Source organism: Artemia franciscana, chromosome 16, assembly GCF_032884065.1.
Source record: "Artemia franciscana chromosome 16, ASM3288406v1, whole genome shotgun sequence".
Classification (NCBI taxonomy): Eukaryota; Metazoa; Arthropoda; class Branchiopoda; order Anostraca; family Artemiidae; genus Artemia; species Artemia franciscana.
The window spans coordinates 6730462-6746347 of NC_088878.1; the positions used below are offsets into that span (position 1 = coordinate 6730462).

At 36.9% G+C, this 15886-nt stretch overlaps 1 protein-coding gene across 3 annotated transcripts in view; it reads right to left on the reverse strand.

Annotated features, from left to right (window-relative positions):
* LOC136036978 (DNA excision repair protein ERCC-5-like) overlaps nt 1-15886 on the reverse strand; it is a 244159-nt gene that overhangs the window by 61718 nt on the left and 166555 nt on the right. For all 3 annotated transcript variants that reach the window (XM_065719381.1, XM_065719380.1, XM_065719379.1), the window contains exon 12: nt 4242-4538. In XM_065719381.1, coding sequence (XP_065575453.1) covers nt 4242-4538 — 297 coding nt within the window. The remainder of the gene's footprint in view (nt 1-4241; nt 4539-15886) is intronic.

Consider the following 15886-nt stretch of genomic DNA (forward strand, 5'->3'; position numbering starts at 1 on the left):
CCTTTAAAAAGAATTGAAATATTTAATATCAGCGTCTTTAAAATATTAAATAAAAAACTAGTTTTTTTAACTGAAATTAAGGAGCGACGTTAAATCTTAAAACGAACAGAAATTACTCCGTATACGAAATGGGTTGTCCCCTCCGCAATCCCTCGCTCTTTACGCTAAAGTTTGACTCTTTGCCACAAATTTGCTTTTTAAAACAACTAAAAACTTTAGCGTAAAGAGCGAGGGATTGCGGAGGGGACAACCCATTGCATATACGGAGTAATTTCTGTTCGTTTTAAGTTTTAATGTCGCTCCTTACTTTCAGTTAAAAAAACTATTCTTTTTATTTAATTTCTGAACGTTTTTGAATTAATGCATGTTTGATTTTGGCTCTCCGTACATAAATTACTAAAATGAAATTTGCATGTTAATTCTTTTTTGGCTAAATGGCATTCTCTTAGTTTTGATCAGACGAATTTGAGAAATAAGGGGCGGGGAAGGACACCTAGTTGCCCTCCAATTTTTCGGTTACTTAAGGCAACTAGAACTTTTAATTTTTAACGAACATTTTTATTAGTAAAAAATATACATAACATAAGAATTAATTTACGTAATAAACTTTTATATTCTTATATTTTTAACTATATATATAGGGGGTTTGTCCCCTCGTTAATACCTCGCTCTCCACACTAAATCTTAAGTTTTGTCTCAATTCTTTAAGAATGACCCCTGAATCAGAAACGCCATAGAATAAATAATTGAAATTACTCAAAATACTTTTGCATAAAGAGCGAAGTATTCATCTCCTCCTAAATACCTCGTTCTTTATGCTAAAGTATTTTTAGAACCCCTCATATGCGTAATACTCCCTGTTCATTTTAAGTTTTAATGCATCTCCTTACTTTCAATTGAAAAAAACTTTGTCATGTTTATATTTTCGTTTTTTTAAAATAGTAATGGTAGAAAATCCTGCGCCCTTTTCATTGAATTTCTCTTCCTCCATGAAATATTCCTCCAAGGAAAGATCCTCCCACATAGCCCCTCCCCTCAACCCCACAGCCGGACCAAAAAATCCCCCTGAAAACGTCGGTACACTTCCCAATAACCATTACTGTATGTAAACATTGGTCAAAGTTTGTAACTTGCAGCCCCTCCCTCAGGGACTGTGGGGGAGTAAGTCATCCCCAAAGACATGGTTATTATGGTTTCCGACTTTGCGGAACAAAATGTCTATCTCAAAATTTTGATCCGTTGACTTTGGGAAAAAATGAGCGTGGGAGGGTGCCTAGGTGCCCTCCAATTGTTTTGGTCACTTAAAAAGGGCACTAGAACTTTTCATTTCCGTTAGAATGAGCCCTCTTGCAATACTCTAGGACCACTTGGTCAATACGATGACCCCTGGAAAAAAAAACGCACCCGTGATTTGTCTTCTGGCGAAAAATACAAAATTCCACATTTTTGTAGATTGGACCTTGAAATTATAGTATATTGCACCTTGAATGAAAGATCCTATGACTTTTAGGGGGTGTTTCTCCCTATTTTCCAAAATAAGGCAAACTTTCTCAGGCTTGTAACTTTTGATGACAAAGACTAATTTTTTTTTTTTTGCCAACTGAAAGGCTTTGTAGCGTCCTCTTTCTCTGCAAATGGCAAAGCAGTAAGAGCATATAACACAATTATCAAATTTGTGTACAAAATTTCAAGATTCAACCTTTTCCTAAAATAAAGTAACATGTCCGTGTATGCTATGAGTCCTTAGTTACCAAAAAGTAGTTTTAATGGGGGGCGGATATACCTCTTCTATCATTCAAGAGTTTTCTAGAGTAGCATTCTGGTTTTGAGTCTAAGTAACTCCTCATCAGCTAATTAACTATTCTATACATAGAAAATCTGTTTTTAAAAATCAAGAAGGTGGGGGGTGATGGCTTTTTCAATTTAAAAAATATATAAAAAAGGTACTTATCAAAATCTGCTATTTCCATAAAATAGAAAATAGAAAAAAAAACTGATCGATTAGAATTAGGCAAATCTATGGTCAAACAAATTTTCTATAGCGATTATTTGCGTTATACCCTCGTCCTACGCGTTACATTTAAAATCTCCCTTTACTTTACTTTCGGATCTCTTTACTTTCTGCCAAAGAGACAATGTGACATTACTTTCTATAATTGTGTAGCGACAAGTGTGCTCTAAATTAATTGGTTTACGTCAAATTTTTCAAGCCAATCGCTTTATTTCTGAAGTGTATGCTATAAATTGAATCATTTGACCTCATCTTTCACAACATAACAACCTCATTTGTTCCTGAGTAAAATTTTAAGCCAAAAAAAGGACGGAAAGTTCAATTCTACCGGACTTGTGAAATTTAAACCAACAAAAAGGGCGATAAACTGTTTCTTTGTGTTTTCATCTTTTAAATATACCTTATTCTTTAAATACTCTGTCAATATTCTGCATAGCAAGTGTAACTCACTTGCTTTAAGGAACTTCACTAAATATGACGAATTGGTTGAGTGACCACAAATGTGTAACTTCAATCATTCCAATGGTTTTGTATTTCTGACTCTCAAGTTGATTTTCTGCTTCTTGAACGGTAAAAAGAGGACCTAGACGGTCTATCATTTTGATCAAAAGCGGTGTGTTACATTAGCCTTAATCAAAATTGAAGGATTGATTGAACGGTCGATTGAACATTAATCAAAGCACACGACAATCGATTGACGGAAACTCTTGATCAAAATTTCTGACCACCTAGGGCCTCCTTAAGAATTGTCGGAGCAGCTTGGCCTGAATACCAGAGTCCGGTGTTTATGCGTTTCATTATTGTTTATAATAGAGTATTTATAAACTAAAGGAGGCTCTAGACGGTCAATCATTGATCAAAAGTTTCCATCAATCGATTGACATGTGCTTTAACAAACCTTTAATCAGCCCTTCAATCTTGACCAAAGATAATAACACATTACTTTTGATTAAAATGATTGAGTCATTCAATTTGTCTATCAATCACCGTAAACGCTTGACTCAAGCATGAAACAGGTTCCTAGACGGCCAATCATGCTTCAGTCAATCGACTGACAGACAAGAGTTGGAAAAAGCCGATAGCTTCACCTATCTTGGCTCAGTAAGGTCCTCGTGGAGGCTGCAACCTTGACGTACAGAGCAGAATAAACAAAGCCCAGGCTATCTTCTCACAACTCTGCCACCATTTGTGGAATCGGCGGGAGATCAGTATGAAGACATAAAATTCTGTATATAAAGCGGCTACTAGATCTATCTTCTTTTATGCAGTCAAAACTTGGCCACTGAGGGCGCTTCATCTCCATGATTTGGAAGTCTTTGACCACCGCTGTTTACAAAAAATCCTGACGATTCGATACTCCGAAAGAATATAAAATGTTGATGTGCACCATCACTGCTGTAAAATCTAACCCGCCACCACGATTTTCAAACAGATAAGACTACGTTAGCTTAGTCATGTGCTTAGAAGACCCAATGACCGCATCAATGACCACTTCTAGCTGCCCCGTTGCCAGATTGGCACAAGCGACCTGGCGGTCAGTTAAAGAATTGGTGGGCAACTGCCAAAAACGACCTCAGCACCATTGGCAGATTTCGAAGATTTGGCAGAAAGTGGGAGAGTTGCTGGCTGTGGTTTGCTGAAGAGTTGGCTCAAGATCGCAACAAATGGGAGTCAACCATACGTAGTCTTCTAGATGCCGGGTGAGGCGTCCTCGTCTGGTCCCGCTATAAGTACAAGTAAGTACAATCGACTGACGGAAGCTTTTGATAAAAATGATTGACCGTCTAGGGTCTCCTTAAAGGTTACAAAATTCTCTTGACCAGCTAAAACTATTTCTCTTCTTTAAGAAGCCAGAGAGATTAGGTCCACAACAGATCAGAGGAAAAAGGTAAGTCTCAAGCACCTGAACCTAACGGCATTAAAATAAAACTAGCAACACAGATTTTTTTTTTTTTTTTTTTTAATCTTTTCAACTGTCTATGCTTTGGACATACCCAGTGAGTCAAGCCTCACAACGGTTTATTTGCCATATATATATAACATCAATAGTTTGGACACACGGGCCTTTTTTGTGCGACAAAAAAGATTCGCAACAGAAAAAAAAAAAAAAAAACAGGAATAATATAGATAGAGAATAAAAAAGATTCAGTAATTAAGATCAGAGGAACTAAAAACTAAAGTGTAATAAGAATAGAAGAAAATGAAATTGAAAAAGCAACAGGGAAGATACCTGTAGTCGTCGAAGGATCGATAAACACAGGTTGAGAGTCTAGTACACCATTGTTGAGGTCATCAGGTACAACATTGATCATGCTAGTAGAAGTTGAAGCTTCATGGACAACAGCTTCTTCTCCTTCTACTGTTCCATTTTCAACCTCAATTTGTGCTTCCTCTACTTTTCGTCTTTTCCTTCTTCTAGTCAGTCTCTCTTCTTTGAGGGGTAAGCTAACATCATTTTCATCATGCTCCCAAGCTGATCCACGATTGAGGGCGTCTAAGACACGCTTACTCATTTTGACATTATGATCTTGAAAACATAAAGTCTTTGTAACAGAAATTGACATAGAAAAAAAGAAAAAAGAAAAAGAAAGTAGATTGTAAGAATATTTAGTTAATATATTTTGATATTTTTTTTCTTTTTTAATAATACAACAAATTTCAGGCAAAGTGTGAGAACCATATTACTAAGGTTAAAGTAGGAAGTGAGATTAGTATATGGGCTGATGTTGAATCAGGAGTAAGCAGTGTTGTGTTCTACACCCATCTAAATGGAATATTTTGATAAGACATTGATCAAATGAACACTCTAAAGGCTATGGACGAACATGGATTCAAATGGGAAAGTGAAAACCTCCTCAACTTAGATTAAGAAGAGAATTCGAGCGTCCTATATAAAAATGTTAGCATATTTAATGAATTTTTGGAAATTTTGAGAGTGGAAGAATATTTTTGAAAATTAAAGCTAAGAAGACTGAGTCACTTTGACTAGGAATAAATGAAGGTAAAGAGGCAATGCTGGGTAACAAAAGAGGGACTAAGTGAGGAGACTGGTTTTATTCTATAGCCGGTTTTATTCCAAGTTATTTACGTAGCATTATTAGAGAATAATGTGGTACACTGAAGATTTGAAAAGTGGAATAGCCCAGGCCTACGGTGCTTTTTAAAGGTTGAAAAAAGTTTGGGAGAATAAGGAGATAAATCTACAAACCATGACTAGAATATTTGAAGCTACAGAAGACACTGGCCGAAAATAGTTCATAATTTTGAAAACTGTGCTCTTCAGAAGGCAGAGGAAGATTCGTTAAATGCATTCTACAGAAATAGTCTACGGATAGTTTTAGGTACCTGTTTGACAGAACGTATGTCAAATAACAAGCAGTACGAAAAATGTGGTTCTAATCTTTCTATGACTACACTAAAACAAAGGTTTAAGAATCGCTAAAGATTGTTCTTTTTGGCTGTTTATCTGGAGCCTAACGAGAAGCTGGTCGTCCTCTAATAGGTTGGTGAGAGGTCATAAGGATGGACTTAAAGGAAATTGTAACTTCACGGAAGAGAGTAAAGGGCAAAGGTTTGAACAGATTGGGATAAAGGAGGAGCATGCGTAGCAATGTTTGGTCGTATATATGGAGGAGCATGCTTGGTCGTATTGTGAGATGTTTAATAAACCGGCTTTAAAGCAGAAAAAAGACAAAAAAGGGGATACAACGAGTTTGTGAATGAATCAGTTCTTCAGTCCAGGCTTCAGAGTTCCCTCAGCTTTTCTGGTCTGAAGCATTTAATATATATGCTATATATATATTAGCACTATATATATCATTCTTTACACGATGTTTGACACAGGCTAAAATAGTGAAGCACCGTTTAAAGCTGGTATCGAAACTAAGAGCTCTTAAAAAATAATAAAACTTAGAAGGTTTCTAAAGACACTGGAATCTCAAAGATCTCTAATCTAAATCGAAGGGTCTCCATTGAGCCCCTCTTAATAGAGACCTCTGTGATGTTACGTAATTATTTGGGGTAATAGAAGGTTTTACCGAAGCTTCACAGGTGCTCAACAATCAAGCAATTTATATGAGTCACTCAATGATACTAGGCAATAACGCCTCTTATGAATACCTGGATTAGATTGAGGAATCATATGGGGCGGAAACGCTCTTCTGAGCGCTATAACAAAACTGGCCAATTAAGTGCGCCTCTTATGAACGTAGCTATGACTCTAGACAGTAACAAATTTTATAAAAACGAACAAACTTGAAGATGCTAGGAAATCATGCAAGGCTGTACCCTTATTCGAGTTCTCGATTTTCTTACATCAAACAAAGTAAATTTCTACTTTTAAGGTATATGGGCTTTTCAGTCAAGGTTTTTAGATTCTTAGCAGTGGACTTTTAACGTGAATATTTCAAGTTTACCTCTCTTTGTGAGGGAGTAGTATTTTATTTTGTAGTGTATATGCTGGTGCTGTGGGGTCATTTTTAATAATGGAGAAATTGAAATGTACTGACGAAGTGGTAATACCTGTTGAATTGGGATTTGATATGAGAAAGCCGATTAGAAAGTCATTTGCAGCTGGTTGGATTCGATGATAGAATCGGAATGGATTAGTTGGGGGGGGTCTGGTAATCTCCCCCGATAAATGTGTAACAAGGGGATAACTCTACCAAACGACTGGTAGAGGGGAACCTTTTTCTAATGAAACCTTACACACATCTAAAAATATATTATCTATAAAGATTACTTTTACATACTAAGGCCATACCTAAGTGACTAAAAACATATTGGAAATAAATCCTTGTAACCTTAAAAGAAAGCGCATTGAGAAAATTTTAGACTATGTTAAGTATCTATATCAATCTTCTTTTGCGAGGCCGAATATACTAGCTCGAGAGACGGCATTGAATTTGAGTAAACAACACAATTTTGGGATTTTAGATTTGACAAGACAAGATCTATTTCCAAAAAATGGCTATGACATACCCAAATGAATCAAAATACCACTTGACAGAAAATAAACACAAATCTTGCGTATTTGTAACATGACTTGTCTTCGAAGATGACATTAAATAGATCTTCAATACTGGAAACGATTTAATTTCTGAACGTGTTGAGAGTAGAATTAAGAAAGGATTCTCAATAGCGCAAAATTGGTGGAGGAGTCTACCCTCCAAAATTCTTAATCCATTCTTTCAAAAATGGACATGGAGCCATATGAAATCATACAATAAGCAAAAGCCTTCCTCTTTGAAAAGGTAGGGCTGGGAAAGGCCATATGAATCAAGATTCCCGTTCTTCTATATCCAAAATACACAATTACTTTTTAAGTTCCCCCAATTTGCTCCGCCCACCGAAGAGGAATTGCGTTTAAGCTCTTAACGTAAGATTTTAAGTTTTCTCCTCCTCCTCAACGAAGATATTGATTCCTTCTGCATTGATAAATTGTGATATCAGAGACTACTGGAAGGAAATTTTATTGACTTATCCTCAAAATTCTTCAGAATTTATTTTCCTTATGACAATTTACTGCTCAGCAGACTGTGGATAAAAGTAAAAAAAAATGTAATTACTATTTATTAGAAATGTATATTTTATTCTCTCATAGTTATTTTTTTAAATGCTGCTAGAAAATCCCATGCCCCCTCCATCCTATTTCCTCATGACAAATTCTTCTATGAAAAGATCCTCCCACATAGCCCTCTTCTCCCGACCCACCCCCCCCCCACAAGAAAGAAAATCCCACCAAAAACACTTCCCAATAACCATTAATGAATGTAAAGAACGGCCGAAATTTGTAACTTGTAGCCCTACCCCCTGAGACTGTGGGGGATTAGGTCGTCCCTAAAGACATAGTTATTAGATTTTTTTACTATGTTGAACAAAATAGATATCTCAAAATTTGATTCGGTGACTTTGGCAAAAAATGAGCATGGGAGGGTCCCAAGTGCCCTCCAATTTTTTTCGTCACTTAGAAAAGGTACTAGAACTTCTAATTTCTGTTAGAATGAGCCCTCTCGAAATATTCTAGGGCCACTGGGTCGATTTGATCACCCCTTGAAAAAAAACAAGAGCAAAGAGCTCATATGGCACTTATGACGAGGCCGGAAGCGCCAAGAGCCAAGAACTCATACGGTATGAGCTCTAGCAAAATTCTAAGAATCAATAGATTGATTTAAAAGGAAAATCAGAGGCTTAATGCCGGTTGGGATTTAAAATAAGAGTCAATAAGTCCTTCTTAATATCAAAACTCATTAAAATCCGATCACACACTCGTAAGTTAAAAATACCTCATTTTTTTCTAATTTTTCCGCTCCCTTCAGTCCCCAGATGGTCGAATAAGGAAAAACGACTTTATCAAATAATTTTTCAGCTCCCTGACACGCCTAGCAATTTGCATCGTCTTAGCACGTCCAGAAGCACCCAACTCGCCAAAGCACTGAACCGCACCCCCTTACTCCCCCAAAGAGAGCGGTTCAAGTACAGTTACACCGATCACGTATCTAAGACATTTGTTTATTCTATCCACCAAGTTTCATCCCGATCTCTTCACTCAAGCGTTTTTCCAGATTTCCAATTTTCCCCTCCAACTTCCCCAATGTGAACAGATCTGGTCGGGACTTGAAATTCGAGCTCTGAGACATGAGTTCCTTCTAAATTTCAAATTTCATTAAGATCTGGCAACCCGTTCTTAAGTTAAAAATACCATAATTTTTCAATTTTTTTCAAATTAACACACACCCCCAGGTCCTACAAAGAGAACGGATCCGTTCCAATTATGTCAATCACGTATCTAAAACTTGTGCTTATTCTTCCCACAAAGTTTCATCCCGATTACTCCACTCTAAGCATTTTCCAAGATTTCCTTTTTCCAAGATTTTTGTTTCCCCCTTCCAAACCCCTATGTCCCTGGATGGGATTCGAATTGAAAACAGAGCATCTGAGGTATAAGATCCTTCTATATATCAAATTTCATTAAGATCCGATCACCAATTCGTAAGATAAATATAGCCTACCTCAATTTTCACGTTTGCCAATTATTCTGGTTTTCTCCTTCAACTCACCCTAATGTCATCGGATCTGGTCGGGTTTTAAAATGAGAGCTCTAAAGCACAATATCGTTCTAAATATCAAATTTCATTAAGATCTGATCACCCGTTCGTAAGTAACAAATGCCGCATTTTTTCTAATTTTTCCGTATTACCCCCCCCCCCCCCTCCCTCCAAATCCCCCAAAGAGAGCGGATCTGGTTCAGTCATGTCAGTCAGGTATCTTGGACTTAGGCTTATTCTTCCCACTAAGTTTCATCCTGATCTTTCCGCTTTAAGCGTTTTCCAAGATATCCGTCCCCCCAGCTCCACCTCCCCGACACGGGATTCAGTCGGGATTTCAAATAAGAGATCTGAGCTACGAGATTCTTCTAATTCTGAAATTTCATTAAGATCTGATCACTCCTTCGTAAGATAAAAATACCTCATTTTTTCTAATTTTTCAGAATTAGCCCTCCCTCCAACTCCCCCAAAGAGAGCAGATTCGTTCCGGTTATGTCAATCACGTATCTAGGATTTCTGTTAATTTTTAACACCAAGTTTCATCCCGATCCCTCAACTCTAAGCGTTTTCCAAGATTTTGGGCTCCCCCATCTCAACTCCCCTCAAAGTCACCTGGTCCTGTCGGGGTTTAAAATAAGAATTCTGAGACACGATATCCTTCTAAATATCATATTTCATTAAGATCCAATCACCCGTACATAAGTTGAAAAACTTAATTTTTTCTAAATTTTCTAATTAACCGTTTCTAATTTAATCTAATCTGGTTCCTGATGCGCCTACCAAATTTCATTGCTCTAGCTTTCCTGGAAAACTATAGTTTTCGCTACTTTTGATCCACTTAGGTGGATCAATCCTTTAGTAGGAATTTTTCAGTTGAAGATCAAAGATATTGCAATTAAAGAATGCAAAATTGACGATAATAATCCAAGAGACGGAAAAAGGCTTTAAATGTAAATAATCTACCACAGGGAGATTTGAACTCGATCCTCGAGATTCTAAAGAGAGTGTCAAATCCGCTCAGCTGTGGTAGCTGAATATCAGACTGAATTATGAATTTTGTTGATGTCATAAACAAAGGCTGTCTAAGTGCAAAAGTGATTGCATTTAAGACCAAATTAATTTTAAGGCTTTCAAGGAAAAAGATGAAATGGTAGTAAAATAGGTAGTAAATAGGTAGTAAACAGGTAGAAAATAGGTAGGTAACAGATGAAACTGTTATGGAAAGGCAGTCCCGAAGGGTCATATTCAAATTTCGGAGTCATTAAAAAAAGGAAGCAAAAAAAATCATAAAAACACGATAACTAAAAAACTGGCCAACAATGCCAAGACAACAACATCAGAATAAAATCTCATTCGTTAGTCAAAGTAATTGAACAGCGAAATGTCAGAACAAGTTGAAAGGCTCAAAAACTGGCAAAATTCAAAAGGAGTTACATAATATAATGTAATGTAGTATGTTAATGTAATAATGTGTAGTATGTAATAATGTTAATAATGTAATATTTACTACCTATTTTCCTGGAAAACTACCTAAAGGAGCGAAACTGGGACAGACAGACAGAACGACAGACCGACCGACAGAATGTGTGATGATGGTAGAGAGTAAGTAGTTACGACAAGTGGTAGATAACAAGTGCCATATAAATACGCATCCATGATCTGTCTTCTGGCGAAAAATAAAAAATTGGATATTTTTATAGATGGGAGCTTGAAACTCCAACAATAGGGTTCTCTGATGCGCTGAATCTAATGGTTTGATTTTCGTTAAGATTCTACGACTTTTAAGTGGTGTTTCCCCCTGTTATCTAAAATAAGGCAAATTTCCTCAGGCTCGTAACTTTTGATGAGTAAGACTAAACTAGAGGAAACTTATATATTCAAAATCAGCATAAGAAACGATTCTGTTGATGTAACTATTGGTATCAAAATTCAATTTTTTAGAGTTTCCGTTACTATTGAGCCAGGTCGCTCCTTACTTACAGTTCGTTACCACGTACTGGTTGATCAGTATAAGTAGTCAGGAGTACTCAACTTAACAAAACAGTAACGAAACAAACCCCGCGATTCTTTTTCTAAGACTTCCAAGCCAAGCAGATATGCCTTGGTACATGAAACAAGAGCTAAGAGTTCATATGGCACTTGTGACGAGGCCAGAAGAGCCAAGAGCTCATATGGTATGAGCTCTGGCAAAATTCTAAGAATCAGTAGATTGCTTCAAAAGAAAAATCGGAGGCTTAATGCCGGTCGGGATTTAAAATAAGAGCTCTGAGTCACGAGGTCCTTCTAAATATCAAAATTCATTGAGATCCGATCACCTACTCCAAAGTTAAAAACACCTCCATTTTCTAATTTTTCCTCTCCCTACAGCCCCCCATAATTTTCACCATGGAAAAACCCACAAACGAAAAATTCACCACCCCTCCTCTCACCTGGAAAATGTGTTAAAACTTCTCAATAACAAATACTATACGTAAAAAATGGGCAAATTTTTTAATTGAAAGACCTATTCCTAAGGAATTTAGGCGATCATGCTATATCGAAAGGAATAGTTTTTGAAACTTTTAACTATGCTGAAAAAATTGCTATCTCAAAATTTTGATTGGCCGATTTTGAGGGAAAAGGGGGCGTAGGAGAGGGCCTAGTTGACCTCCAATCTTTTCGGCCATTAGAAAAAGGTACTAACAACCTTTAATTTCCGTTTGAATGAGCCCTCTCCCGATGTCTTAGGACCATTAATTTGATACGACAAAGCCTGGCAAAAAAAACAACAACAAAGAAACAAGCGTCCGTGATCTTCCTTCTGGTAAAAAAAAATTCAACAAATAAACCACACATTTTTACATATAGGAGCTGGAAACCTCTACAGTAGTGTTCTATGTTCTGATGGTGCGAACATGTATATATATATATATATATATATATATATATATATATATATATATATATATATATATAAATAAGTTGTCTGTGTGTGTATGTGTGTGTGTCTGTCGAGTGACGTCATGTTTGTGTGTCGACTGACGTCATGTTTGTCGACTGACGTCATTTTAAGGATTGAGCTGTATGCGTCATGAAGTTGTTTGTCGACTGACGTCATGTTTTGGGACACAAATGGCTACCGGGACACAGGGAATATAAATGACGACCGGGAACCTCAAAGAGAAATTACAGACTGGGAAACCCGGACACAAATCACGACCGGGACACAGGGAATATAAATGACGACCGGGACACAGGGACACAACTACAACGGGGACGCCGGGGGCACAGGCGGGATACATAAATGACGACCGGGACACAGGGATTGTACGAATAGAAATTACAGACCGGGACACCGGGACACAAATGACGACCAGGACACAGGGAATATAAATGACGACCGGGACACTCAAAGAGAAATTACAAACTCGGACACCGGGACACAAATGACGACCGGGACACAGGGAATATAAATGACGACCGGGACACAGTAACACATCATTAGAATAATGAGGTATAGATCTGAATACGGATTGTTTTTCCCATGGACAATTATATGTTGCATGTTCAAGAGTCAGTAAACCTGTCAATCTATTTATATGCATAGACAATGGGACAGCGAAGAATGTTGTATACTCGCATGTTTTACGTAGTGTCATGAAATTAGTTGTCGTCATTTTTGCTTTGACGGTGACGTCATTAACGGTATTTGAACGCAAAACCGCGCAGTTAGATGAAAATCCACCTGGACAGCGAGAGTCAAAACACATCAAAACTGAAAATGATAGCGATGATGATTGGGTTTGGGATTTTGACTTGGATAAGGTCATCAATGCCTACCAGATTTAAGTTAAAAAAAACAAAGGTTCGTCGATATGTACTTCATAGTGACGCTGAAAAATAAAGAAGAAAAAGAAAACTGAAAAAAGAAAAAAGGTAAAAAACTAAAAAAAAAACTAAAAAGAAAAAACACTCAAAGAGAAACTACAGACCGGGACACAAATGACGACCGAGACATAGGGAATATAAGTGACGACCGGGAACCTCAAAGAGAAATTACAGACTGGGACACCCGGACACAAATCACGACCGGGACACAGGGAATATAAATGACGACCGGGACACAGGGACACAACTACAACGGGGACGCCGGGGGCACAGGCGGGATATATAAATGACGACCGGGACACAGGGATTGTTCGAATAGAAATTACAGACCGGGACACAAATGACGACCGGGACACCGGGACACAGGGAATATAAATGACGACCGGGACACTCAAAGAGAAATTACAAACTGGGACACCGGGACACAAATGACGACCGGGACATAGGGAATATAAATGACGACCGGGAGACAGGGACACATCATTAGAATAATGAGGTATAGATCTGAATACGGATTGTTTTTCTCATGGACAATTATATGTTGCATGTTCAAGAGTCAGTAAACCTGACAATCTATTTATATGCACAGACAATGGGACAGCGAAGAATGTTGTATATTCGCATGTTTTACGTAGTTAAAAACATATATTTATATCTATCTCTATTCACAGGTGGGACACAGGGACACAACTACAATGGCGCGTAACTAATATGGCGCGTAACGACTTACGCGCGCGGGGGGGCTTGGGGACGCGAAGCGCCCCACCAACTAGGTGTTGGGGTGGCGCGAAGCGCCACCCCAACAGCTAGTATATATATATATATATATATATATATATATATATATATATATATATATATATATATATATATATATATTGTACTTTACTATAGACGTTAATATATACTCAAAGAAGTTCCTGTTCGTTAAATTTTCTAGGAAGCTGCAACTTAATTTTACTTTCGAACAGACAAACAAACCAAAATTCAAACAGCCACGTTGCTTAGTCCTTTTTGCTTGACAAAATTTGCCACCTTCTCCAAAAATTTTGCTTTAGGATATTATTTACAGAAAGCTCATGAGATATATCTCCTCTTTTATATAAAAAAATTACTAACGCTTCATCAAGTTCCACTTATGTTTGGGACGATCTATTGCCTGTATCTTAAGTATGCTACGAGGAATTATAGCGAATAAAATTCGGAGATAATAAGTTTTAAACCTAAAAAAAGAATTAAACCCTTCCCTTTATAAGAGTTTAAGTGGCAACTGCTAAAAAGAGTTCAAGTAGATGCAATGTCACACACGATATTCTCATATGAAGAATCACTTTCTGTAACAGCCCAATAAAAATCAGCAGTTTTATAATCATAGTTACCAGTATCTTCAAAGTGATGGCGCAAAAACCAGTCTCTATTATTATTCCAACAGCTGAAGCTTAGACTAGGTTCTTCCTCCCAAAACAATTTAAAAGAACGGCGATACCAGTCTCTTAGAAATAAACTGAAATCACGTTTTAGGGTTTTTCTTAATCATGCCAGGGTAAATATTTTCCTATTGATCACATTTATCATAGCGACACTTGGAAGATAGAAAACCTCTAGCGTGAGAACCACAGTACAGACATCTTAAAGACAGGAATTACAGTCTTTAATTTGCACGGCATATGATCAATGCAATTTACATGGATTGCATAATCTGCACTTTTGATTACCCTCATTAACAATAGTTCAATTCTCACAGGAAGACCAGCTGCCCAATATATGGAAACATAATGGACATGTGTAAAACATGTTTCAATGTTGAATGTCTCACTTCAAAAAAGAAACTGACCGGCGATCAATAAAATGAATGTCTTCTATGAGAAGGACTAATCGTGTGACGTCACATAACAAATCAATTAAACCTGTTGAAACAGGAATTATGAAAATGTAGACTTATTTATTGTTTGAATCTAGGCAGTGATAAGAAGCTCACACAATATCATTTTGCTTTGTTTCAAATAATATGTCAATAAAATGAGTAAATGCATCTGGCCCACCACATATAAAAGTTTCATGCAGTAGTCCAAAGACGGAGAATCAAGTCTCATTATATCGTTAAGCATTCTTTGAGAAAATATTTTCCTTTGAATTTATAACTCTTGAAAATCATCATTTGGAATCAAACATTTTTCCAAAGTCACTAGATTCCGTAGGATTTTCTTTTTCTCAAATCTAATCAATTTTAATCTTCACACTCTCAATACCGCACTAACAATAAATGAAGATTTTTTCTCGCTAGTAAAACTTCCAACAAGAAAATAGTGACAAACTCGCTCTTTTTATATATTGATTCAGATCATTGTCTTTAATATATTTCGCTAACGCATTTACTCCATCCTCTAAGCTTTGTATATGCATTATATTCAGTTTTACCGCAAAATATGACTATTTTTCAAACTTGAATTTACTCAATGCTATTACATATCTTGCAAACATCTCGTCCTATTCTAGGGTTAGCCGACAACCGATTGTTATAGGTAGTGCTACGTTAGTACTCTAGGTTTCTTTTCGTCATTGCTAGCACCTTTTAATATCCAATAGAGTAAAAGTATCTATCACTAAAGAATATGCCAAAAATCATACCCTCAATGTAGACACACCGTAGTCTTTTTTAATACTAAGATAAATGAATCGTAAGATCTAACAAGCCACGTGTCATTGACCTTCAAAACCTGTTTTTTCTGGATTACAAAGGCCCCCAGAACCAAAACAAGACACGGACGATTAAGTTATCTTAAAATGTAAATATTGGATCAAGATTAACGTTTTTTTTTACATGCAGGGCTTCACCAAAGACCCTGAGACCTAAAAAGTCCAATCACATGACAACTATGGAAAACAATTGCATAAATAAAGTAACAATAGACTATCGCGTATCAAACAACTGCATCTCGAACAAAAATAATAACACCTGTGC